At 35.6% G+C, this 11903-nt stretch overlaps 2 protein-coding genes across 3 annotated transcripts; one reads left to right on the top strand and one right to left on the bottom strand.

Moving 5' to 3' along the window:
* Positions 1–548: 548 nt before the first annotated feature.
* LOC105195892 (G1/S-specific cyclin-E1) lies at positions 549–5535 on the bottom strand. Its single transcript, XM_011161516.3, has 3 exons — positions 4451–5535; positions 3406–4012; positions 549–2195 (listed from the first exon to the last, which is right to left on the bottom strand). Exons 1-3 carry the CDS (start codon positions 4462–4464, stop codon positions 1446–1448), a joined length of 1371 nt encoding a protein of 456 aa, XP_011159818.1. The 5' UTR covers positions 4465–5535; the 3' UTR covers positions 549–1445.
* A 1981-nt stretch (positions 5536–7516) lies between these two features.
* LOC105195893 (protein limb expression 1 homolog) lies at positions 7517–11681 on the top strand. Of its 2 annotated transcripts, none has more exons than XM_011161518.3 (4): positions 7517–7698; positions 8665–8847; positions 10284–10630; positions 11091–11681. In XM_011161518.3, exons 2-4 carry the CDS (start codon positions 8691–8693, stop codon positions 11493–11495), a joined length of 909 nt encoding a protein of 302 aa, XP_011159820.1. In that variant the 5' UTR covers positions 7517–7698; positions 8665–8690; the 3' UTR covers positions 11496–11681. The 2 variants fall into 2 exon arrangements, with proteins under 2 accessions (XP_011159820.1, XP_039306228.1); XM_039450294.1 differs by lacking the exon at positions 7517–7698 and adding an exon at positions 7725–8303.
* The last annotated feature ends 222 nt before the right edge of the window (positions 11682–11903 follow it).

Raw genomic sequence — 11903 nt, 5'->3', positions numbered from 1 at the left:
AACAGGCAATGAGAGGATAGTGGCACTATATATCTCTTTCTCTCTCTCTCTCTCTCACACACACACACACACACACACACACACAGAGAGAGAGAGAGAGAGAGAGAGAGAGAGAAAGAGAGGATCTCCATATTAACCATGGCCAGATGCTGATTATAGCGTCTCTACCAGGCGTCACTCAACATCAACAGTCTACTTCGCGATCGGTAAAGCAGGACTATCGAACGCGTTGCGATACTAATCGATCATCGTTCAATTTGAAATCAAGCCAGAACATCGTTCCCGCCCATTTGTTTGTACCGCGGCGACATCGATCGATAGCTATCGGCGAATCAAATTTATAAATTGCCAACTGTAAAACTTAAAACTGATCATCCCTAATCTTATTTTTTTATTTTAATTGAAAAATCACTTAATAATTAAAAATGTTAATCATATAACCATTTCAGATGAATTTATTACAAAAAATAAACAAGAAAAACAAAAATAATCGATCGACTTCGTTAAATATAAATGAATTAGTAGAGAAACAATTTATTTTACACTAATGTACGTTTGCAAAATATTTATTGTCAAACTCATCATACAAATATGTATAAACCGCCACGTTACTACATGCCTGGCAGTGCAAATTCACCACAAAATTTTAATGCTTACTCGTTAGAGATTATTAGTCTTTTTATTTTAATTAACCGTCATACTTTATCCTCTCATTCATCCCTCATCATTCACTCCTAATTTAAGGATATGAAGATTTTGTTTTCTATAGAATTTCATAATGTACATATACATAATAAAATGCATTCATCTGGCCAAGTAACACACCGCCGTATTACATAATTGTATTACACAATAAAGTGAGTGTTGTACAAAAGAATACTATTCACAATGCTCTTTCAAAAAATAGAAAGAAATAATCATTTAAGGACACTTGTTATAGACAGTAGTATTTCTCTTCTTACAGTTTACAAAATATGTGTATAAAGTATATAAAGTTGAGCCTGATCTAATAGGCATGTAAAATTTCACTGTATTGGATACAATCACAGAAAGCAGTCAAGTATGCTACTTACAATCATAAATGTGCTTTGAGAGACATTTATAAACAACGCAAAGCCATAAATCACTTTTTGTGTCTGTAATAAAATAAGTGATGTGAATTAATCGTGCTATTTTATGCATCATTATTTGCAAAATGCTCGATGTCTTGTACTGTAACTTATTGTTAATTCAAAAGTACAATCGTTCGGTATAAAGGATGCGATGAGGAAGCATCGTATTATTTACAATAACGTGTCACGACATTCAATGTTATCAGCATTTCTGCACGTATTTTTTTCCAAAATATCTCTTTCCATATAAATTATCGTACTGATTCACGCGACTATATAGTAAATATAACCAATTTACTATATATAGTATACGAAGCACTTGCAAATATTTAATTATGTATAAGGATTATGTAATTGTGGTGTAGGGCAGGCTGACAATGGAGAATTTTTCTGATTACTAGATGGCGGAGTTAAAAGGCCACTCTCGTTTGGGCTTTGCCTACCAGATTCAACGTTTATGTCAGAATCGTTCACATAACCGCTCGGGATTTCTCCGGCTAATCGTTGCTGCGCCTTTTCCAGCATATTCAAATCGACCACATGAGTCTGTATGCGATGCGATTCGTCCACAACGATATTAGGTACAGTGGCCTTCAGTCCAGACCCAGAGTGTGATTCTACAGGTGTAATCGTAGATCTTAAAAGACACTGGGATTCCTCTTCCGCAACGGTAGTAGCAAACGCTGTGAGCCATTTGACGCAAGGTGCAAGTTGTTCCCATGATAATCGAGATACCCTTAACGCGCATTCCCTTCCTTGGGTATGGTAAATTGCCGCCGCAGCTATGTGACTATACGGAAACTTCAAACAACCTTCGTCCAAAGTCGCCAGATCTAATAATTGAGCCGCTTGAGAATATTGCGATCCACCATACTGTGGATATATAAAAGTGTTTGGTCTAGATGAATCGCCCGATTCAATCTGCATATAAATATTGAGCCATCCTGGAGCGGTTATCGGGGATAGATTCCATCCAAGTCCTTTCAAGATCATTAACTCCTTTCCCAAAATTTCTTCTTCCGTACAGGCTCCATCGGTGACATATGCAAATTCCGCAATTTTAGGTGGATATATTTCTTCAACCTGCAACATTATTTTTTGTTATATTTTCTCGTTATAATCTATTTATTTTATTTTTTAATTTTTAATCCACTTTGCTAAAGATAGATATATTTTCAGATTGCAAAAATAAAAAATAAAAATTAAATTAAATTTCTCTTAACCATTTATTGTAAGGTGATGTCCCAATGATCAAAATGACATGTCCTTATACTCGGACATTCACACAAAAACTTATTATAAAATCTTAACTGTTTTTTTATAATATTAAAATTTAATTGTAATCCTAAAGATGTTTATAAGATAGGCTATTTTAAATATTATGAAAACTGATATTAAAAAATAAACTTATTATACTAGGTTAGAATTTATATTTTGACAATATTCTTAAAATTTTTTAAGAAACATTATGTTTGTTAAGATGATAATTTTTTATATTTATTTTATAATCAATAAAAAAATTAAGAACGAATATTTAGGACAGAGAAAGAATTTAAAGCATTAAAAACAAGTATTTTAAATTATCCACATATTCGTTCATTCAGATGCTTTACAAGTTTTTATTATTTTGGAAACAATCTAAAATTTTTTTGCATTTTTATATGTTAATAACAGCATTTTATATTTCAGTTAATTATATAATTCAGGTTTGGGTAAGATAGTATATTTTTTAACTAAAGTTAACGGCTTGCATAATTAATTTAGTTACATTGGAAGTTAGACAAACAAAAAACTAACTCAAAAGTTAATCTTGTAAAGAATTATTCATCATATTAAATTAAAAATTCGTAATTTTCTATAGCTACACTGTTCAAAACAATTATAGCATAAATCAAATTTTTAATTATTTTACTTGTAAATTAAGTTTATATGAAATAAGAAAAAATATTGTTTTTATGTGAGAATGTATGTTTACTTTCAACTTTTTTACATAAATTTTTAATTTAGGAAAAAATTATTAACATAAGATTGTATTTCAAAAGTGACTAGTTAAAGTTAAAAATTAAATCATTTAAAATTAACTATGTTAAGTCAAAAGTTATTAACTTTATAACTTTGTTCAATTTAACTTTTAACTTAACATTTACTATCAAATCCTGATATAAAAAATTTTAATATTGTAAATTCTTAAAAAAATTCAACAATTTTAACTCTGTATCATTACATATTCAATTACTAGAACATTTTTAATCTGCCTGTGATTTAAAATAAAAAAATAAAAATATTTACAAACCTTAGAAGCGATAAAAAGACACGTTATCCCTATAAGTTGCAATTGATTTTTAGGTACATCGTGATGAATAGACAGATATCTGTCTATATAGTCCATAGCGAGATAATAAGTTTCTCTATGTAATTTGTACACCTCGCAAACCTCGATCAACCAATCTAACAAAATTGCTCTCATCCGTGGCTGCAACGTTGGATGCCTTTGAAACATTTCTGGATCCCTCTGAATTAGAGTTTTTTGATCCCCGAGACACATGAGGGACCACACTTGAGAACCATCGGCCCATGGAAGGGATGGCAATGGACTAGGTCTAACAGATGTGCTATTAGAGGCTGAGGGTGTTAAAAAACAAGTTGCACTTCTTAATTCGGACCATGTAGCTGGCTCCTGCTGCTCTTTTAACGGAGATGTCTGATAGGGAGTACACGCGACGTCTACCGAGTGTGTGGAGTGACAGGACTCGGAATACGAAACATGAGACAGCGTGGGCACTTTACTAGGTGGATATATGTTTTCTGAATCTTCTGAGAGTTCTGTCGTGCGCCTCTTACGTTTCAAAGATTGTGTCTTGCCTCCTTGCAAATAGGTTTGTGACTTCTTTTCCTGCAAACTAAATACAAAAAAAAAGATTTTGAAATTCCTGTGCGTGCAATGTCTTTCGACATCGTCTATTTATAACAATTTGCATAAGGCAAGCAAAGTAAATATCTTCCAAAGATGTTAATTCCAATCAAGATGTAAAAATTGAATAGTCGTGAAAAAATTTTTGGAGCTAACGTTATTTTGTAGATTTACAACGCGAATAGCAAATCATTAAGAAACAACAAATTATTACATTGTTGGAGAAAAGCTGCTAAAGTTCCAGAAAAGAAACCAACTAAAGGAAAAAGGTTATAGGCACAAGATTTAAGTACGGATAGAAAAATTGTATTTTTAATCGGGTAACGGATAGGCATTAAATCGATCTCAATGTAAACTAGACAAATCAGTAACCACGAAGGAAAGATATATATGAATTTTAATGCCAAATGGAACGTCGATCGCTTACCTGCTCTGTGGCATCTTGTCGCGGAATTGCCAACGTGTACGAAAAATATTTGTCGTAGGAATAAATTTTGCCCGGGTGTACGTGACTACGGAGACCCTTGGAACAAGCGTCCGCACAATTTTCTTGAACCGGGCGCAATGATTTTCCTGGGAAAGTGACGAAAAGCAGAGGAGCGCGCGAAGCCTACACGCATCCGATCGCCATAATGCACGTTGCTCTCGATCGTCTTTGATTCAGCATGCGACTCACGATTTTGGTCCGGCGTTGATCCCGGTGGTCGGAAAATTCATTAATCTCCTGGACGAGCCGTATTGCAGCGAGCGTGAGCCGCGAATCGACGATATTCCGACAAAAATAAAGGACGTGGATCAGTGAGCGCGGGAGAGCAGCGCGCGAAACGACGACCAACCCCTGCACGTCCTATGACGCCCTCTATATGCGCCACATAACCTCAAAAAGGGGGCGAATTTTGGAGATTTTCACGATACATTTCATACACGACGTCGTTAGGACACCTCAACTCCCGAATACTCTTCCTTTCGCACTTCAGTCCCGATTTTCCTGTCCATCAAAACGCGACTCCAAGATCAGCGTCCTTCCGCGCGAGACCGCGCTTGGCCGGCTCGTTCGGGCGAGGAAATCGGGTAAAATTCGACGTTTGACGTCGGCCGAGCGAATAGACGCGTATCCCGATGTCGTCCCGGAGACGGAACGCGTCAAGCCCGGAAACTCGCGCGCGGGAAAGGAAGGACGACGAAGGAAGGACCAGCCGAGGCCGTGTCGCGGCTATGTGCGTCACTCACGTCCGCGTATCTTCCGCTCTCGTTCCGCGTTGTCGCTCTCGTGCGCGGATATCACTTCAGCCTCGGTGTCGGGACGGAAAGCGTGAGCACCCTCACGCGCGGATTAACACGGCCACACACTCGCGGAAGATCGCGGAACACTCGGAAGACACCGGGGCACGTTTCTGACGCGCGCGAAGCCGAACTGGCGGCTGCAAAGCAAATTGGCGTTTCGCGGGAACGCCGGAGCGATGGGCGCCACGCCGCGCTGCTGTCCTCCCCGCCGATTGGCCGAGGCGCGCGGCACAGCTGGCGCTCAGCTGATCCGTCGTACGCACACGAACACGAACCCGTACACACACGATTGCATTGCGGTCGTCAACGAACGTCAGCGGCCGCGAGCGGCCGTCGACCACACGGGAAATATGTGCGCGATGCGCGCGTAAATCGCCCGCGCCGTACGCCTCGTTCGCGGGCTTTTCCTACTTCCACGGTCAGCCGTTTCGGGGCGAGCAACTTCTTGCCACGTATCCATCGCGCCATTACCTGCAGCAATTACCCGATGTCGCATCGTGTACTATTATATACTTATCGAGATTGCTTCCTGAGGAGCATCGTCACACTTATTCGCCTCTTTTTTTCCGCAAAAATCGCTTAGCTTGACAAATTATCGGGAATTGTATCACAATACATTTCAAGACTATACGTCTACACGGCTTGTTTACTCTATGATTTCATGACTTTCCGTATAGACTAACAATATGTAAATTAAAAAAAAAAAATTATGGAAGAAAAATTAAAAGTTAAAAAATGACTAAAATGACTGCAATCTTTCTAAAATATTGCTGATCATATTAAAAAGTTACAATAAAAATTAAAAGTAGAATCTAATTAACGTTTTATTCTATTCATTTTTATTTATTATCTGATTAATATAATATTATTATATTCTATGTAATAATATTAATTGTGTCAAAATGTATAAAAAATCCGTTATATCAAATGCACGTGCGAGTAATGTGCATCGAAATTGAGACGAATTCGGTAATAATTATAATTCATCAATCTTAGAGCCACTTGCACCAACGCAGATTAACTTAATCGGCTGATTTGTCTATCGGAATTGACCAATCGTATTTGTCATTTTTACTTAACGACAAATACGATTGGTCAATTCCGATAGAAAAATTAGCCGATTAAGTTAATCATCGTTGGTGCAAATAGCCCTTAATAAAAGACGAGTTCGGTCTTTGACGTTAGCGTTAGCTCGGGGTTCCACGTGATTGGATGCACGTGACTGCACCTAAAATGGTAGTACCAATACGGATCCCTGTTTAATTCTCTTTAGCCAATGCGATAACAGCATACGACACGTTCAAGTAATACAGTGCACACAATGATAAACATACACACACTAAAGCCCACGCCTACAGTCGCGTTCATTATAGTTGCAACACTTTTTCTTAGATGCGTTTCTGAACGCGCAACTATAACGAGAGCTAAGAACATGATTGGTTCTTACTTGTGGATCCAACCAATTACGTTTGCCGCTCGATGAGCAAAGCTACATTCCAAAAACCATCAAAGAAAAAGTATCGTAACTATAATGAACACGACTGTATGTATGTACATACATACGACGTATTATAGAACAGGCTTAAATTGAGGTTGGTTTGAAGTTGGTTTATAATAGCCGTAACCATAAGAAATTGGCCAATCATAGTTGATTATTTTTCTATAAATCAACTATCATTGGGTTCAATTTCTTACGGTTACGGCTATTGTAAACCAACTTTAAGGGTTAGTTTATAACAGCCGTTACCGTAAGAAATTCACCAATCATAGTCAACTATTCTTCTATAAATCGACCCTGATTGGCCAATTTCTTACGGCAACAGATAATATAAACCAACCCTGAACGTCTGATCGAATGGCTGCGTTCAGCAGACTCAATAGTTGTGAGCGCTCGCTGTTATTGGTGTATTCTTCTAAATTTGAAAGTCTGATTGGATAATCTAGAAGAATATCTCAACATGGTGAGTCTGCTGAACGCAGCCAATGATTTAGATTATTTAGAAGAACATTTCAACGTGATGAGTCTGCTACATGCGTTGTAACGTTACAATAATATTTCTGCAAACTTTTGTGCTACATGGCATAATATATATTTTTTATCATCTTTCAAGTAAATTTAAAATAAAATTATTTTTATATTATCCAAAATATATTACATGCAACTTTTTATCTTTAGATAATTTGATAATTTTAAGTTATCTAGAAGCAATTAGATATTAATTGTCATATATTTCCTTGGCGAATTATTAAACGTGACTAAACGCGGTCACGGGCGTCACGCTGAGCGAGGTGCAGTATATGGTACGGCCAGTAAGCTCCTTGTTAGCGAAGAAAAAAATTTGCAATAATACGACTGGGTTTTGAGCCTCTGGATATCCAACAAAATTATAGGTACCGTGTTTCGATATACATTGTCAATATTGAAAATCTACAGTTCACGTTACATATATAATAGATTTTTAGTACTGGCAGTGTATGTACATTACATATATCGGAACACAGTCACGAATACGTAGTACTTCAATTCTAAATTGAGAATTCACAAGCGAAAAGGAAGAAAAAAAGGGGGAAAAGTAAAGAATCGACGTAGGCGGAAAGTGCGAAACTGCGGAGGGACGAAGCATGGTGTAAAAGATAATACATGAGACGAAACACAGAGCTCGTGGTAATGTGGGGCGCCCGTGCCAACCGCACGGCCCTGGTTTTCTGGAAATCGTCAGTGGTCCGGGGCCATTAAACGCGTTATATGTGTCTTGCAATTTGATCCCGCAGCGCTCGGTGCGGTGCCCCGATCGGGGAGTAATTTACACGAATTTCTGGGCATCCAGATCTCTGTACGACCAGACCTCTCGGGTTCTTTCTCACGCCCGATGCCACTGTCGTCTCTCCGCTCTCGTCGCGCAGCATCCGACACTCGTCGTGCCGAACGTCGACGGTCACCAGGAAGACGGAGTGCGCGTACACGGCATTGTCTTGTTCATTCTTCGGGTTCTTCGGTAAGTAACGAGACGCGTCGTCGTGGCCGTGGTGCGAACGCTGATCCGATCCTGATCGCGAGTACGAGTGTCAACGATGAACGGTGACGACGAGTCTCGTATCTCGTATCACAAGACTTCCGCATTTTTAAAAAACAAAAAAATGTCTCCTTAATCGCTGATTCGGATGCAGCAGAATTAGCGTACATTGTCCATTTATTATAAATCTTGAGATTTTCATGTTTTTGTGCGTACAACTGTTTAGAATTTTATTTATTCTTTGGAACATAAAAAAATTCTAGTATAATAAACATATGAAAGTTGGGTTTACTATTAGTTCAAAGATTAGAAGTGACATTAAAGGGATACTATGTTTTTGCAGAATAAATAAATGCAAGTTTCTGAGTAATGCAGGGCATGATGCCAGTTAAGACAAAATCACGTGTTCCCGAAAATATGGGGGTCACAGGTGGACTGGTGGATGCCCGAGCCAAACAAGTTCTAAGAGAAGCGGTAGATGCAGTCGTTAATAGCTTTGCGAAGCATAGTCAAGGTTATGGCAGAGGTATATATCGCAGAATCTTTCTCAAATTTTGTATTTACGATGCTAGAAATTGATTCAAGATCTCAGACTAATTTCTACCATTGTGGACGCAATGTTTTACAAGAGAAGATCCAATATATATCTCATGGATTTTGGAAAGTTTGATATTAAGATAGAGTTTGATGTCAAGAGTAATACATATAACATTCAGGTGTCAATGAATTAAAAGTTGGAATTAAGAGATTTACAGATTTTATAATTACATGTGTGATAAATATGAATGATTCAAGTTTCAAAATCAGTCTAACAGTAATAAATTCTCAAGCTCACAGGTTTTATTAAACATCGTACATTTAAGAACTAATTTAATGTCATTTGATTTTTTTAAATAATTTGTTTTTATTTTTTAAATAAATTAAAAAATATTTCTTTTGTAGAATCATAAAATTTATAAATACAAGAAAAAATAAATATTGAGAAAAAGAAATATTCAAATGGTAAAGAAAAAAAAATCTTGTTACCCCAATCCTTTAACACAGGGTTTTTCAAACTTATCTGGACTGCAGCCCATTAAAAAAAAAATGGTAAATATCAACCTATTTAGCTTTAGGAAATATGAAAAATGAATTAGGGGAAGAGAAAGATAGAAAGTATTATGATTGAAATTGATTATGTATTTATACCACTTTATCTCTCCTACCTTTTAATTTTTATCGAATGTAATTTTTATATAAATTTCTATATAAACCTGTTTGTCTTTGACTATGTAATAAGATATAAAGTATTAAATATACTTGTGCTATTTTTATCGATAACAGCTTTGACGTTGAATATGAATTGTTTTCATGAGATATAAGAAATTTGATAATTATCATGGTTGGTTAATAACTAGTTAAAAAATGAAATAATAAAATCAATAACTTTTAAGTTACATTAATTAAAATTTAAATAACATTAATTTTAACTTCAACTAGTTATTTTTAAATAACACGATTTTGAATAGTCTAACTTTAAAAAATTACAATTTTCTAATTTAATATAAATAATGCTTTTCAAATTAACTTTTGATTTTATTTAATCTTAACATAATTTTTAACTGAATTAATTTTTTGTTCATATAATTTAACTAAATTAATTTTATAAGCCATTAATTTTAACTCAACAAATAGTTAAAGAAGGATATTGACTTACTCAACCTTGATAATTATAGTTTAAATTTGGTTTTGATTCTCTTACCATGCCTGGAAAACTAGCTCACTAGTGGGGATTCATAGCTTTGGAATCTTTTAATCTATCGATATCCATTTCATTTTTATGATATCAAACTCTGTCTTAATATAGATTTCAAAATTTATAAGATTTGGATTTCCTCTTATTAGCTTAATTTTATTAACTATTTTCTCACTTTTAAATTTATAGTTTTGTACATATATATTTTTTTTTTCTTATATCTACAGTAAATGTCGTGGAGGCATTGCAAGAATTTTGGCAGATGAAACAAGCCAGAGGAACAGAATTGAGAAATGGCGCATTAGTTATTTATGAATCTGTTCCTGGTGCCAATCCACCTTATGTTTGCTACGTAACACTTCCTGGAGGATCTTGCTTTGGAAGTTTTCAAAATTGTCCTACAAAGGCCGAAGCGCGCAGATCTGCCGCAAAAATTGCACTAATGAATTCTGTATTTAATGAGCATCCGTCGCGAAAAATTACTGATGATTTTATTGAAAAAGCAGTTGCAGAGGCACGGGCTAGTTTTGCGAAACCTTCAGCAACATCAAACGGAGTTGGTAGCCAACCACAAGTAAATAAAATATTAAAAAAACTTTATTATGTTAAAAAGAAGGTGAATAAAATGGGTCGATTTTATTCACTAGAGAAAGAAGAGCAAGTAAAAACAGTATATATTTTTGTAGTTTTTAAGCTGCTGAATTAGAAGAGTATTTTGAAATAGGATTTGTTTTCACTTCTACACTTGTTAATAGCTCACTTGTTGTTCACCTATTGATTGATTTTTACTTAATATTGTTTATTTTATTCTAGTTTTACACTTATTAATTAATTAATTAATTTTTTTTATATAATGCTTTGTACATTTAATAGCTTCATATACTGATTTTAATATTTTCCCAATAAATTTTATATAAGAATCAGATTTAAAAGTTCAACAAATAAAGTTTTTATTTGCTATTTTGGACTCGTCAAATCAGCTCATTTTATCCATCGTTCTCATAATAAAAATGTTAACGTATGTGTGATTTCAGGGAAGTGGTGATGAGAAAGAAGATCCAAACACAGGTATAGGTGCGTTTCGTTTCATGTTGGAGTGTAATCGTGGAAGAACGATGTTGGAATTCCAAGAGCTGATGACAGTCTTTCAATTGCTTCATTGGAATGGCTCTTTAAAAGCTATGAGAGAGAGACAGTGTAGCAGACAGGAAGTAGTCGCGCATTATAGTCATCGAGCATTAGACGATGATATGCGTAGCCAAATGGCGTTAGACTGGGTTGCTAGAGAACACGAAAGCGGTGGCGGGATCGTGGCAATGGAATTGGCCTTAGCCGAGCGTGAACTTGAAACTGCGCGATTAGCGGGACGAGAACTTAGATTTCCAAAAGAAAAGAAAGATATATTAATGCTCGCACACGCGCAGGTCTGTCCACAGTGAATTCTAACGTAAATGTTACTAAGATAAATAATCCACAAGACTGGTTTTTCGCAAGAAACGATAAGTTGAAAGAAGTAGTTTCTTGAAATTGTTTTATAAAGTCTGTTTTACTTCATTTTTTAAGAGCCTAACTTTGTGGCACGAAAAGTATTCCGTCCTTTTTATAAAGTGTATCTCTTTATAGAACTTCTTTTTATAAAGCGTTCCTGGTGATAATAGATCTTAAATGGGATATTTTGATATGTAGGAATACTAACAAGAGGAAATCTAAGTATACATCTTGTGGATTTTAAAAAGTTTAATATTAATAAGACATTTTATGTAAAATGTAATTTGTAACATTCAGGTGGCAATGGATCAAAGGATTGGAGATACAAGATTTTAAAGTTTGAAATTATTGAACTCGTA

Source organism: Solenopsis invicta, chromosome 6, assembly GCF_016802725.1.
Source record: "Solenopsis invicta isolate M01_SB chromosome 6, UNIL_Sinv_3.0, whole genome shotgun sequence".
NCBI lineage: Eukaryota > Metazoa > Arthropoda > Insecta > Hymenoptera > Formicidae > Solenopsis > Solenopsis invicta.
Note: the sequence above shows the minus strand (reverse complement) of the source record. Positions and strands in the feature narration are given on the sequence as shown.